General features: G+C 48.4%; 2 protein-coding genes across 6 annotated transcripts in view; one reads left to right on the forward strand and one right to left on the reverse strand.

The window, feature by feature from the left end:
* The window catches only part of LOC146422030 (tyrosine-protein kinase JAK1-like), a 29,085-nt gene extending 23,799 nt beyond the window's left edge, over positions 1–5,286 (forward strand). Inside the window, exons 17-25 of the mRNA XM_085046797.1 lie at positions 325–476; positions 941–1,091; positions 1,399–1,493; positions 1,636–1,828; positions 2,044–2,168; positions 2,577–2,749; positions 3,051–3,168; positions 3,426–3,536; positions 4,037–5,286. Coding sequence (XP_084902923.1) covers positions 325–476; positions 941–1,091; positions 1,399–1,493; positions 1,636–1,828; positions 2,044–2,168; positions 2,577–2,749; positions 3,051–3,168; positions 3,426–3,536; positions 4,037–4,138 — 1,220 coding nt within the window. The 3' untranslated portion in view covers positions 4,139–5,286. The remainder of the gene's footprint in view (positions 1–324; positions 477–940; positions 1,092–1,398; positions 1,494–1,635; positions 1,829–2,043; positions 2,169–2,576; positions 2,750–3,050; positions 3,169–3,425; positions 3,537–4,036) is intronic.
* Positions 5,287–5,437: 151 nt separating this feature from the next.
* Positions 5,438–12,593, reverse strand: LOC146422031 (ribonucleoprotein PTB-binding 2-like). 5 transcript variants are annotated; one of them, XM_085046794.1, is made up of 8 exons: positions 12,486–12,593; positions 11,052–11,284; positions 9,919–10,030; positions 9,428–9,576; positions 8,221–8,310; positions 7,785–7,847; positions 7,566–7,688; positions 5,438–6,882 (listed from the first exon to the last, which is right to left on the reverse strand). In XM_085046794.1, exons 1-8 carry the CDS (start codon positions 12,565–12,567, stop codon positions 6,760–6,762), a joined length of 975 nt encoding a protein of 324 aa, XP_084902920.1. In that variant the 5' UTR covers positions 12,568–12,593; the 3' UTR covers positions 5,438–6,759. The 5 variants fall into 5 exon arrangements, with proteins under 5 accessions (XP_084902920.1, XP_084902918.1, XP_084902917.1 ...); XM_085046792.1 differs by having other exon boundaries at positions 9,428–9,573; positions 11,052–11,287; positions 12,486–12,591; XM_085046791.1 differs by having other exon boundaries at positions 11,052–11,287; positions 12,486–12,591.
* Between the last annotated feature and the right edge of the window lie 9 nt (positions 12,594–12,602).

Consider the following 12,602-nt stretch of genomic DNA (forward strand, 5'->3'; position numbering starts at 1 on the left):
TTAGAGCAGCCAGAACTAGCTCTGGAATACAATAATCAGCTTTCATGGATCTAGAAGTACACAGGGCGTGTTCAGGACATTAATTTCTCTTTACAAATGTTGTGTCCAGTGGGATGAGGCAGAAGGAATCTCAGTTGGTGGGTGGCTCCAGGCATGAGTTTATAAAAGCCACAGAACATCCTTCTGAAAACAGGAATTTGAGAATCAAGATCTCCCTGAAACTGGACAAATTCTGCAGCTTCAGTTTCTTTCAGAGCAGAAGAATTCAGTTCAAGGCTGGTTTTCCCCTCCTGTGATATTCTCTCCCAATGTGTTTTATCCCAGAGTGTGTTGAGCGAATCCCCTGGATTGCACCTGAGTGTGTTGAAGATTCCAAAAACCTCAGCATTGCAGCAGATAAGTGGAGCTTTGGTACAACCCTGTGGGAAATCTGCTACAATGGAGAAATTCCACTGAAAGACAAGACCTTAGCAGAGGTAAAATTGTGTTGCACAAACTTGTGCAGAGCTGGGAATGCCATCCCAGCCTTGTCCCTCCTGCCCTGGAGCTGGGATCTCTCTGGGCTGTGAGGAGCACCCAGTGTGTCCTTGGCAAACATTTCCTGGTGTAGAAAGAACTGGGGAAACCTGGCAGGAAATGACTTCTGAAAGGAGGAATCTGCAGCACCTTTGAAACACTTCCTGGGTGTTGAGTGGTTCCTGCAGATCCAGCACAGAAGGAATTCTCTGTTAGTAGGAGATAAGACTTCCAGCTGAAAAGGGATTTCCTTGGCAAAGCTAACATAGAGTTAAGGATTTCATGGTCACATCCTCTGAGGTAAAATCACAGAATTGCTCAGGCTGCAAAAGACCCCAGAGATCCTCGAGTCCAACCATTGCCCCAGCTCAGAACTGTGAGTTCTGGAAGCTCAAATCCATGGAATTCCCGTTTGTTCCTGCAGAAGGAGAGGTTCTACGAGGGGCACTTTGTGTTGGCAACACCATCCTGCAAGGAGCTGGCAGATCTGATGAAGCAGTGCATGAACTACGACCCCCACCAGAGACCCTTCTTCAGGGCCATCATGAGGGACATCAACAAGCTGGAGGAGCAGAGTAAGGCACAGGGGACACTGCAGGGATCATGGGATCCTGGAGTGGGATGGCTTGGCAGGGACCTTAAACAAACCTCATTCCAGCCTCATGGAAGGTGAGGAACTGCTGCAGGGTGGGAAGTTCACCAAGAGAGATCTGGGGTGGGTCTGGGAGCAGATCCAGACAGGCACTGGAGGATGGAGGATTCCCTGTCAGAAAGCAGGAGGGAGCTAAGGAAGGAAAGATGTGACAGTGGGAATAGAGCAAGGATGCCTTGGAGTGTTGAGACCCTGCAGGAATCTGACCTGGGATGTTTTTCCCCTCCTAGATCCCGATATTGTCTCGGAGAAGAAACCTGTTACCGAGGTGGATCCCACTCTCTTTGAGAAGAGGTTCTTGAAAAGGATCCGGGATTTGGGTGAGGTGAGAGCAGTGTCACCCACAGAGCCCAGGCAGTGCTCCTGGCTGTCCCCACAGAGTGTCTGTGTCACACAAACACCCAGTCGGTGCCTGGGTGGCACTGTCTGAATGTTGTCCTCAAGGATCTCCTTTCTGTCCCACCCAGGGCCACTTTGGCAAGGTGGAGCTGTGCAGATATGACCCAGAAGGTGACAACACCGGGGAGCAGGTGGCAGTGAAATCCCTGAAGCCAGAGAGTGGAGGGAATCACATTGCTGACCTCAAGAAGGAAATTGAAATCCTGAGGAATCTTTATCACGACAACATCGTCAAATACAAGGGCATTTGCACAGAAGATGGTAAATCTCGTAGAATATTAGGAAGTGTATGGGTTTTCCTTTAAAATTCAGAAATGTCCTGCCTGAGGCAGTTTTTCCTGTGGATTGGCTCAGGGCTGGATGATGGGAATGAGCCCATGGTGATACAAACACCACCAGTGCTCTGGGTTTGTACCAAAGGTGTTGGTGTTCATGATGTGAGAAGGGTCTGCAAACTAAACACGCTCTGTTTTTAGGAGGAAGTGGGATTAAACTCATCATGGAATTCCTTCCCTCTGGGAGCCTGAAGGAGTATCTCCCACGGAACAAGAACAAGATCAATCTCAAGCAGCTGCTCAGATATGCAGTTCAGATCTGCAAGGTGAGCTGGCCCTGAGCCTGCAGCTCCTCTGTTCCATCAGCACAGTGAGGGGGATGAAAACATCAGGAACAAACCCATTCTCCTGCTTTGTCCCCAAGGATCTGAATCCTAAAGCAATCTCTCCCATGTTTCAGGTGCTGCTGGCACAAGGAGCAGCAGGAAAATAATGAGGTTCCTTTGCTTGAAAAGTTTGCTGTGAAAAGTTGTTCCTGTGGGAGGATTTGGAGTGTTAGGAAGGAGGGCAGCACTTGGAATGGGTGGGGGCAGGAGGGAAGGGGTGAGGTGAAGTCTAAAGGGGTGGAGATGTGAGTGCAGAGCGTGGTCAGGCTGTGTGAAGCATCAACTGGAGAAAAACTGGGATTGAAATGGGAGAGCTGAGGATGAAAGGTTCCTTCTCCTCTCTCGCAGGGCATGGACTACCTGGGCTCCTGTCAGTATGTGCACCGTGACCTGGCAGCGAGGAATGTCCTTGTGGAGAGTGAGAACAGAGTCAAGATTGGGGACTTTGGCCTGACCAAGGCCATCGAGACAGACAAGGAATATTACACCGTCAAGGATGACCGCGACAGCCCTGTCTTCTGGTACGGCCTTGGGGCCAGGCTGCCTGCCAGGGCTGCTGCTCCTGTGCCTCTGGGGCACCCTCAGTGCTCCTCCTGGCTTTGTGAGGCCTAAGATCCACCAGGAGAGCGTGATCTTCCCCCTGCTCTGGGTTTGGGTTTAGTTTCACAGTGCTTTGCTGTGGAACACACCTTTGTTATTATTACCTTTTACTCTTGGTATCCTGTGTTGATTGATGTGCAGGAGCTCTGCAAACACAGCTGTGGGGCTGGGTGTGAGCAGGGCTGGGAGCTCTGGGGCTCATGCTGTCCCTCATGTCCCCAGGTATGCCCCAGAGTGTTTGCTGCAGAGCAAGTTCTACATCGCCTCGGATGTCTGGTCCTTCGGGGTGACTCTCTACGAACTCCTCACCTACTGTGACTCAGAGTCCAGCCCCATGGCAGTAAGTGGCTGGGAGAGAAATGGCTGCTACAGCTGCTTCAACCCCATCTTTGAAAAAAAATTAACATTTTTGGCAAGAAGAGGAGGAATCAGAGAATTCCAGTCTGGTTTGGGTTGGGAGGGATCTAATGCTCATCTCGTTCCACCCCTTCCATGGGGAACACCTTCCACCAGCCCCTGGGTTATCCTGGGAAACAACCCTGGTGTTGTCCTTCAGCTGGAGTGAGGGATTCCCAGCTGATCCCGCTGTCCCCACAGGAATTCCTCAAGATGATTGGCCCCACGCAGGGACAGATGACAGTGGCACGGCTTGTGCGAGTCCTGCAGGATGACAAGAGGCTGCCAAGGCCACCCACCTGCCCTGAGGAGGTGAGGGACGGAGGGATGATGGATGGATGGATGATGGATGGAGGGATGGATGGATGGATGGATGGATGGATGCTCCCCATCAGGGCACTGGTTCAGCCCCAGAGGTGTCACTCCTCCTGGTTTTGCAGGCCTGGCCACTTGGGTAAGAAAACTCCCAGGAGTGCTGGGAAAAGGCATTTCCAAGGTTTTTAAGCATTGTTTTAAGCAATTTTTTTGCTATTAACATTCCCAAGTTCCTGGTGTCCCTTCAGAGGAGTTAATGACTTGCTGTAGTACCTGGATGCATCAGAATTCACTGGGAATGCTGATTTTGGCAATTGCTGGGGTGCAGCACAGCAGGTGGATCGTTGGTGTAGTTTTAAGGCCTGAAGTGCCACAAACCCCTCAGATCAGCTCCTTGCTGGACACCTGAGGTGTTTCTGTTCACTGTTCCACTGTCTTTACTGGGAAAAGCCACTGGAGTGTTTCACCCCTTTAAAAATGTCTCATTTGTCTGCCAGGTGGATCAGCTGATGAGGAAATGCTGGATCTACAAACACGACGAGCGCACCTCCTTCTACAACCTGATCCAAGGATTTGAAACAATTATGAGTAAAATGTAATTCATTTTGGTGTTTATACTGGCAGGACTTTAAATGCCCAGCAAACTATATGTGCCCAAGGCTATTCCTTTTTTTTTTAACTCCTGTAGTTTGTACTCTGACTGGGCTGATGTGGTTCTCAAGGATTCTTTTGCCAACAGATTTTAAGAGTTGGATTAAAAGAATTTCAAGGTTTGGGCAAAATGAGCTGCAGCTCCCTTTGCTGCTGTTGTTGCAGGGCAGTTTATCCTGCTGTGATTCTGGTTGTGCCACAATTGGAATTGTCCTGATGGATGATGTGAGCTGGAAAAATCCTCTGCATTTCTCAGCTCAAACCTCAGCCAGTGCACAGGAGAGAGCTCAATTCATCATTTTCAATTTGGCTGACAAAATACCCTTCACATGCACTTAAATTCTAACAACAAACCAAACAACTTTGGCATAAAAATATAGGGAAGGCAAAATTACCAGCTCATTTTACCCCACCAGGTCCCAGTCCTGAGCTCTTACAGGTGTTTTAAAAATCCTTCTAAAACACCACCCATGGGAGTGTGGAGGGGTGGGTTTCAGTCAGAAACCCCAGTTTTGGGATAAATAATTTGCTTTTCCCAACTCCACTCCCACATTCTACCCCCTGGAGCTTCCAGAGGGGATGCAGCCTGGAGGGGTGAACGTGCAGCTCTCAGCTCTTGCTGAGGGATGTGCAGGGAAGGAACTGATGGAGATGGAAAAGAACTCCATGGGCAGAATCTGGGGGGATTTTCCCAAAGGAAAAGAGAGGCCTGAGCAGTCAGGATGTCCCCAGGGAATGAGAATCCCTCCAACACCAATTGTTTCAAGAACATTTGGACTCAGCAGCTCAGCCCATGAGTGGTTTAACTGGAACCTTCTGCTGCTCCAACTCCTAAACCTGGGCCATCATTTCTCCTACCACACCTGGAGCTGGAAAAGGCTCTGAAGAGATACTCAAGTTTTGGCAATAAGAGAAAGAAGTCTATATATATATATATATAAATATATATAAAAAATTGTAATTATGAGCTCCAAGGAGGTCAGATTTATTTTTACAGTGTTATTGTTTCTGTATGTCACTTAGAAAGCTGAATTCAATCTGTAAGCACTTTGTTACTCTTTATACAAACAAATCTAATAAAGAATTTTTTTTTCTCCATGTGCCTCCCTTTTTAATCAGAAATTAAACAGAGGAGAGCTTTTAAAATGGAACTTTGATAGGAATAATGTTCTTTACAAACCTTTTTGTACCTTACCTGACTCCAGGAGTCCAGGGCTGTTTTCCTCCCACACAAATCCACTTGAAAGAAGTACCAACAATTTATTTTCATTGAAAAGTGTAACAAGTTGAGAAAGTTGCATATACAAACAGTTGAAACAAAATATTACAAGTGAATTTTATCAATACATACAGGCAGAATCCCAGCAAAGCTCCTGGCCCCTGGTTGTGGAGCAGTTCCAGCAGCTGAGGGAGGAGGGATTTTGATTGGGATTTTTTAAGCTTTGAAAATGTGGATCCTGGTCACATCCCAAAGCTTGAAAGGCAAAGTTTAAGACTTTAATTAAAAAAAAAAAAATCAGCATTGAAAAATGGCTTCACAGGGTTCTCTAGCAAGGAAAAAGGAGGAGGAGGTGACTCCTGGCCTCGGTGAGCTCAGTCCAAACGGGTTTGCAGCAGCATTCCAAGGAGGCAAAGCCTTGGGATGAGGGCTAAAGCCTTGGGATGAGGGCTAAAGCCTTGGAAGGAAGGCTAACTCCTCATTTACCTGTCACACCACTGCTGGCAAAAGGAAGGAGTGCTCATCTCCAGCTGCAAGGACTGATGGCAGAAAAGAACAACTCGAGCCAGAGCTGAGAATAAGCTAAAAATACAAAAAGTCTTTAAAAAAACAGGGAAAATACACTCAAAACTGGGAAACAATGTGGGGTGGCCCAGGCAGAGCTGGGACACAGCTGTGCAAGGAGGATGCTGCAGCCACACACTGGGAATTGCTTCCTCCATGGAAAAGCTGTGGATTGTCAGCCTAACACCAGGTAAAGTTATTCCATTGTCCAAGGAGCAGCTCTCCAGATCCCAGGGAATATTCCAAGGCAGCACAGGATAGCATCTCCCTTTGAACAGGTATTTCTTGAGACCATCACTGAGGCTCTGGGAATACATTTGGTATCGCTCCATTCCAGGATTAAGAAACAATATTAAAAATTGAAAGGCTGTAAATGCAGAACTCTTAATCCTGGAGAAAGGAAGGTTGGGAAAAAGCCCCACATTCTGAGTTAAAAAAATACAAAATAATTACTATCAAGACTTCCTCTTTTAACTTCCTCAGGCTGAGGACTGGAAAAGGATCAGCTTTCCATCCTCTGGGTTTTTATTGCTTTCAGCTGGAGCTGCCCCAGTCCCTGTGCTCTGTCCCTCAGCCCACAGGTGACAAAGCCAGCACTGTCCCCACCTTTGTCACACAGGTCCTGTGTCCTTGGCTGTGCCGGGACAGAGCCGATTCCTCTCGGGACACTCACCCCACACAGAAAGGATTCCTTGGCTGAAGTTAAGGCAGCAATAAATACAGAGAGATTCCCAGCTGCCTTCCCTCCCCGGGCAGGGCTGGGAACCGATGGATCCGCGGGAATCGTCAATACACTCGCTTCTTCTTGAGGGAGGATTCCGAGTAGCGCACGGAGCCTGGGGCCGGGAATTCCAGCGGGCTGGGCTCGGGGGACGACATGAGGTACGAGGAGCTGCGCTTCGGGGCCACCTGGGGGCGAGAGACAGGTGACACTCCAGCCACAGCCACCCTCCCCAGGAACAGCGCTCCAGGTGGGAATGCCAGGTGACACCAAAGGTCTGACTCCTTCGGCTCACTTGCCACAGCATTTCCCACTCCTGTTACTGATGAAAATGAAATGTTCACCGGAGAACCAGCAAAGGAGGCTTTGCTCAGTGAGCCTGGCTGAAGCAGGCTGCAGCTGACATGGCTGTAATTCCAAAGAAAAGGCATTTTAAAGTGGTTTGCCCCAGGATCCAGTGCAGGGTGTTACAGTGGGGCTGTTGTTGGGTGCTGCCCTGAGCTGCTCTCTCCCTTCAGAGGTTCTATCCCAAAACAAACCACCTGCAGGTCAGGCAAACACCCTTTGCAATCCTGTGTGAACCACATCCACCTCCTCCTTCTCCTCCCTTCCCTTCCTGCTTTATTTGCCTCCTTCCAGGCATCTCTGCACACTCATCACTGCCAGAAGCTCCCAAACAGCCAGCCCTGCTCTGCCTGTGGGTTTGGGGACACAGGGGAGTTGATCCCCAGGGAGGAGGGCTCTGCAGGGCACTGGAAGTGGTTCTGCCGTTCCTGGGAGCTGTGTGGAGCAGCGATGCGCTGGGAAAGCTCCACTCGGGGGCAGCACCAGACAAGGAAGAAGCGTCTGCAGCTCCTTCTCCTTCTCTCACCTTCTTTAAGGGGTTTGCTGGAGGAGGCTGCAAGCCCGGCTGGGATCCCTGGGCTCCACTCAAAAGGGCAGGCACTACCTGCAGGCAGGTGCTGTAGTCAGGGAAAGATCCACCTGGAGATTCCTGAATGCACAATGGGATCCATCAAGTGGAAGGAAAAAAGGTTTAATAATTTTTTTTGCTACAGTGATGAGCTCTCAGCAGGTATGAGATAAATACCTGAGTCACACTCAGCTGGTAACAAGAGGTGCAATTCACAGCAGCTCGGGCATGCAGCAATTCCTGGAGCAAAATGGGGGATTTTGGGATGGTTTACTTTACATAATCCCTTTTAAAAAGTGCTCTCCTCAGTCACAGAAATTTTGGCTTGGGCAAAAAACAGCCCTTCAGTCCTGGGAAATTCAGTATGGGAAATGCCATTGTGGTGTGCTGCTTCCTGGCTGGAATATTGAATATACTCCTGAGCTCTCCAGGTGATTGTGGGATTTTCCAGAGGGATATTTTGGGTGTGAAGCCCAGGGGGTGCAGGGCTGCCCTGCAGCAGTGACCATGCAGTGCCCTCATTCCTACCACTACCAGCACTCCAAGCAAGTGTCCCAAAGCTGATGGGAGCAACAGCCAGTGGAAACAGCAAGGAAATTAAATTCTTTCTCACCTCAGAGGCTTCATTTTCAAAGCCATCCACTCTGGCCTGGGTAGAGGGATGTGCCTGAGCATAGTGTTGGTACCACTGCTGGAGAGCCTCCTACAGAGCAGCAAAAATCCTCTCCTGTGTCTGCCTACAAGTCTTACAACCCAAAGCTCTCCAAGAAGCACCAGAACACCTTTAACACCAGGGATATAGCTCAAATCAAACATTTAAAATTAGTTAAAATGCTTAAAAAATGCAGGAGGCACCCCTGCCCTGGCAGTGAGGCAGAGACAATTCCTGTTCTGTGGAACACCTCCAGGGATCCATAGCTTCTCTGGGAATTCCATCCCAGCCCCTCCCCACCCTCCCAGGGAACAATTCCTTCCCAATATCCCATCCATCCCTGCCCTCTGGCAGTGGGAAGCCATTCCCTGTGTCCTGTCCCTCCATCCTTGTCCCCAGTCCCTCTCCAGCTCTCCTGGAGCTCCTTTAGGCACCAGATCTGATCCAAGAGGTGCTTGGCCCTGGCAAAGCTCCTGCTCTGTACAGTGTCTCTGTCCTCTCCACCCCTCTGGCCAGGCTGGGACACTCCCAATCCAAACCCTCTCATGCTCCAGAGCCACCTGACTCCCAGGAATTTGGGAGCACACAGATCTCCCTGCCAGCAGCCCAGGAGAGTTTCTGCCTCCCCCCTGACAGTCTGGGGAAGAAGCAGTTCTCAGATTTGATCTGCCCAGTTACAGTTTTATACAGACTCAGGATGGTTAATGAAAATCTGGGAATGTTCTTTCCCAGTGGCTCTGAGCACTGCAACACTCTCCAGACCCTCCACCTCATGGCCACACTCTGATCCCCACATGGGGCACATGGGGAGCACATCCTGTGCGCTGCAACAGCTGGCAAACATTCCCCAGGCTGTGCACAACTGCAGAGCTCTCTTCCCTGGGATCCAGCCAAAGTTCAAGACTTAAAAACTCCTCAGGAAGGCAGAAAGAAAAGCTCCCTGGTTTTGAAAGCACACAAAAGCCAAGGCAGAAATTGGGAGAAGTCATTTTTTAGTGAGTGCCCCGAGTTCAGGCTCTCAAGAAGCAATTTTTCAAGGGTTGCAATTTTGGCAGGGAATGTTCTTTGTGCTAAACCTACTCTGAGAAAGATAAAGTGTCAGTGGAGAGGTTCAGCCCCAAGAGGAGGCAGGAAAGCCCAGAGACTCAGCAGGGTGTGGAACACCTACCTGTGGGTATTCCCCAGGCTGCTGGGAGTAAGGGAAGTAATTTTCCATGGCATGTTGTGATGCAGTTCCCTGAGACACTGCAGCATCCACGACGCTGTTTGGAAGGTTGTTCTGCTGCGGAGGACTGGAGGCTTTGCTGGCAATTGCTGCTGGCAACACAAGGACACACAGTTTGAATCAACACCTGCCTTGGGTTAAACACACTAAGTGGGCTCTATTCCAGGATTAAAACTGAAATTTGGCTCTTCAGATTAGGCTGTGCCTCAGATCAGTCAGTGCTGCTAATAATTGAAAGGCTTCTGGAAGTCTGTGAGCCCATTACCTCTAAAAGTTCCCCATCAGGATAAATTACTTTGCAATTTTAAGACACACTACAAGGCTTCCTTTAGCATAAATGCTGTGGTCAATGAATTTACTGCATAAACAGAATAACCATTTGCCACAGTCTGGCTGTGGAAATTTGCAGTGAAACCCACGAAATGTTTGCTTACCTGGCAGACAGATACCAGGCAAAACACTTGCCAAATTCAAGTAGGGGTTGGTGCTCAGCCGAATTTCTTTTGGGGGTTCCCCAAGCAGAGAAGTCTGGTTTTTCAAGGGAGTCTGAAAAACAGGGCAGTTTGCATTAAATTCATATCAAGTTTATCAGAAATAAGGTTAAGTGACCCAGCAGGGTCTTGGAAAAAGCTTAGTCCTATGAAAAAGAAAGTTTTTTTTTCATTTTTTGAAATGAAAGTTTTGAAATAAAATGAAACTTTAGAAGTCAATTTTGTGGACAACAATCTGGACACACTGGCTGCACTTTTTTAATCCAAATAGTTCTGCAGGAATGTTTCTCTTCAGACTGCAAGTTCCTAAAGGATATTACAAAACAAACAAACAAAAGAAAACCTTTTATATGCAAGTGAAGGAATAACAATCACTCTAACAATTCCAGATGCAGGGAGTGAACATTAAGTACATGGCCAAGACAACACCAACTCTTTTCACTTGGAGACACAAGGAAATAAAGGCCAAATGTTAGGAAAATCATGACCTGATCTGAATTAAGCACATGTTTGCCCATAAACGTCGAAGTATTTAGATATATTATAAAAAAGGTAAGTTTTGTTAATGGCAGAAAAAAATTCTGAAAGATTGAGACCACTCAAATCCCATCCCATCATCCCCCCACACCTCACTCCAAGGGAATAAATAATATTTTAGAAAACACTGATAATTAAAAGTGGAAAATCTACATACACACACACAATCACCTGGATACCCCAAGACCCCCACACCACCAGAATTGCTCCTGATTACTCATGAAATTCATCCACGACTCCAATTTTCACCCTTTAGAAGAGACATTGCCCCGGAGATAAATTTCATCATCAAACACTATGAGGCAAACACATGGCAAAAAAAAGCCCTCCAGCACTGTGGAGATCCCTTTGTTCATCCAGCTGGACCACCAAGGAGCAGCATTGTTCTCTCCCTATTATTCACAACTGCAATGACCTTAAGCTGTCTCACGGATGCTCCTGGGATGCAGCAGATTTTACACCGAAAACGCAGTTGCAGCTCAAATACAAAAGAGAAAACAGGAAAGCAGAAGAGGCAATATTTTGCTGCATTCACTTACCCCCGGGTTTGGGTCGGGGTTTTTGAGCTGGCTGGGTGGTTTGGAGCGGGCAGCCCGCAGGAAGGGCTGTGATCCCAGTGCTGATCCCAGCGCTGATCCCAATGCCGCTGCTGATCCCGATCCCGGCGCAGCAGCCTCTTTGTCTGGAGCATTGTTTGGCCCGGGAAGAGCTTGTCCAACAATGTGCTGACTGGGGAAGAATGGCAGCATGCCCATCCCTGCTGCTGCTGCTGCTGCTGGAATGGGAGCTGGGTTAGAGGCTGCAGGCAGCCATAAATGGAGAAACTTTGCTGTTACAGGGGATTTATCCCACAGGGTTTGCTTGTGGGGTTTGCTGAGGGAGGAGGGGAACAGCCACACATCTGCTTCACTGGTTTTTATTCTTCTGCCATCCCACGAGCAAACAACTCAGTTTCAAGCTGCTGCAATCAAACTCTTGACTTTTCTAAACATTCCCTGTGATAACTTACTTAGTGCTTCCTGTTGCTTTCAAAAAAACTGGGAACAACATCCTAGAGGATGCTGGACTGGAACCCAGGGGGAAACCCCACCTCAGCTGGCAGGAGGAAGAATTCTTTTAACTCAAGAACTGAGAAGTGTTCTCCAAAATTAAAATCTGGATATTCAGAGGACATTTCTTGCCCTCCCTGTGACCTTTTCCCTGCTCCTGGTTATTGCCATGACTCAGAGCATGTCCAGCATTGCAGAACACATGGATCAGTGGAGGAAACAAGATCAGAAAATCCTGCAATGGTTTGAGTTGGGAGAGACCTTAAAGATTATTCAGTCCCACCCTGCCATGGCAGGGACACCTTCCACTGTCCCAGGTTGCTCCAGCCTGGCCTTGGACACTGCCAGGGATCCAGGGGCAGCACAGCTTCTCTGGGAATTCCATCCCAGCCCTCCCCACCCTCCCAGGAACAATTCCTTCCCAGTATCCCATCCATTCCTGCTCTCTTTCCAGTTTAATATCATTCCCTGTGTCCTGTCCCTCCATCCTTGTCCCCAGTCCCTCTCCACCTCTCCTGGAGCTCCTTCAGGCCCTGGCAGGAGCTCTGAGCTCTCCCTGGAGCTTCTCCTCTCCAGGTGAACAATCCCAGTACCCAACTGATCTTTCCTCATAAAAAATGAGAGCATCAGTGGCACAGAAATTCACATTCAAAACTGACATCTGTCCCAGACTGGATGTTAAAATAAAATGAAGACAAAAGCCTTCACTTGCCTCTTAAGCAACTCACATTTCCCTGCTTTGAAAAACCCCACAGAACTTCACCCCTAAAAAAAACCATATTCCAAATGTACTAAAAAATGCAATAACTGAGGAAACAGAGTATTTAACAACCTGCTTTTGCTATAGAGGGCAAAAATCAGGTGCAGAATTTGAAGCTGGGCATTTCTCTAGATTTGGGATGAATAAAATAAAATGTCATTTACACTTGAGAGCTTCTCCTCGTGTCGCCAGGCCTGAGCTGACTGCTGGCATCACCCCAATCCCCAGCACAGTCTGCAGCAGCATCGTTGGAGGTTCTCCCAGCAAACCTGGTTTCTAAA

Source organism: Lichenostomus cassidix, unplaced genomic scaffold (genome assembly GCF_008360975.1).
Source record: "Lichenostomus cassidix isolate B80296 unplaced genomic scaffold, HeHo_3.0 HiC_scaffold_510, whole genome shotgun sequence".
Taxonomy (NCBI): Eukaryota; Metazoa; Chordata; class Aves; order Passeriformes; family Meliphagidae; genus Lichenostomus; species Lichenostomus cassidix.

What these genes read in the sequence shown, in the direction of transcription:
- LOC146422031 (XM_085046791.1), bottom strand. Translation starts at nt 12,567, where the DNA reads ATGCTGCTGCAGACTGTGCTGGGGATTGGGGTGATGCCAGCAGTCAGC. An exon ending in ACCCCGACCCAAACCCGGGG is followed by an intron (nt 10,031 to 11,051) that starts GTAAGTGAATGC and finishes CCTGTTTTTCAG; the next exon opens with ACTCCCTTGAAAAACCAGAC. An exon ending in CAGCAAACCCCTTAAAGAAG is followed by an intron (nt 6,883 to 7,565) that starts GTGAGAGAAGGA and finishes TCTCGCCCCCAG; the next exon opens with GTGGCCCCGAAGCGCAGCTC.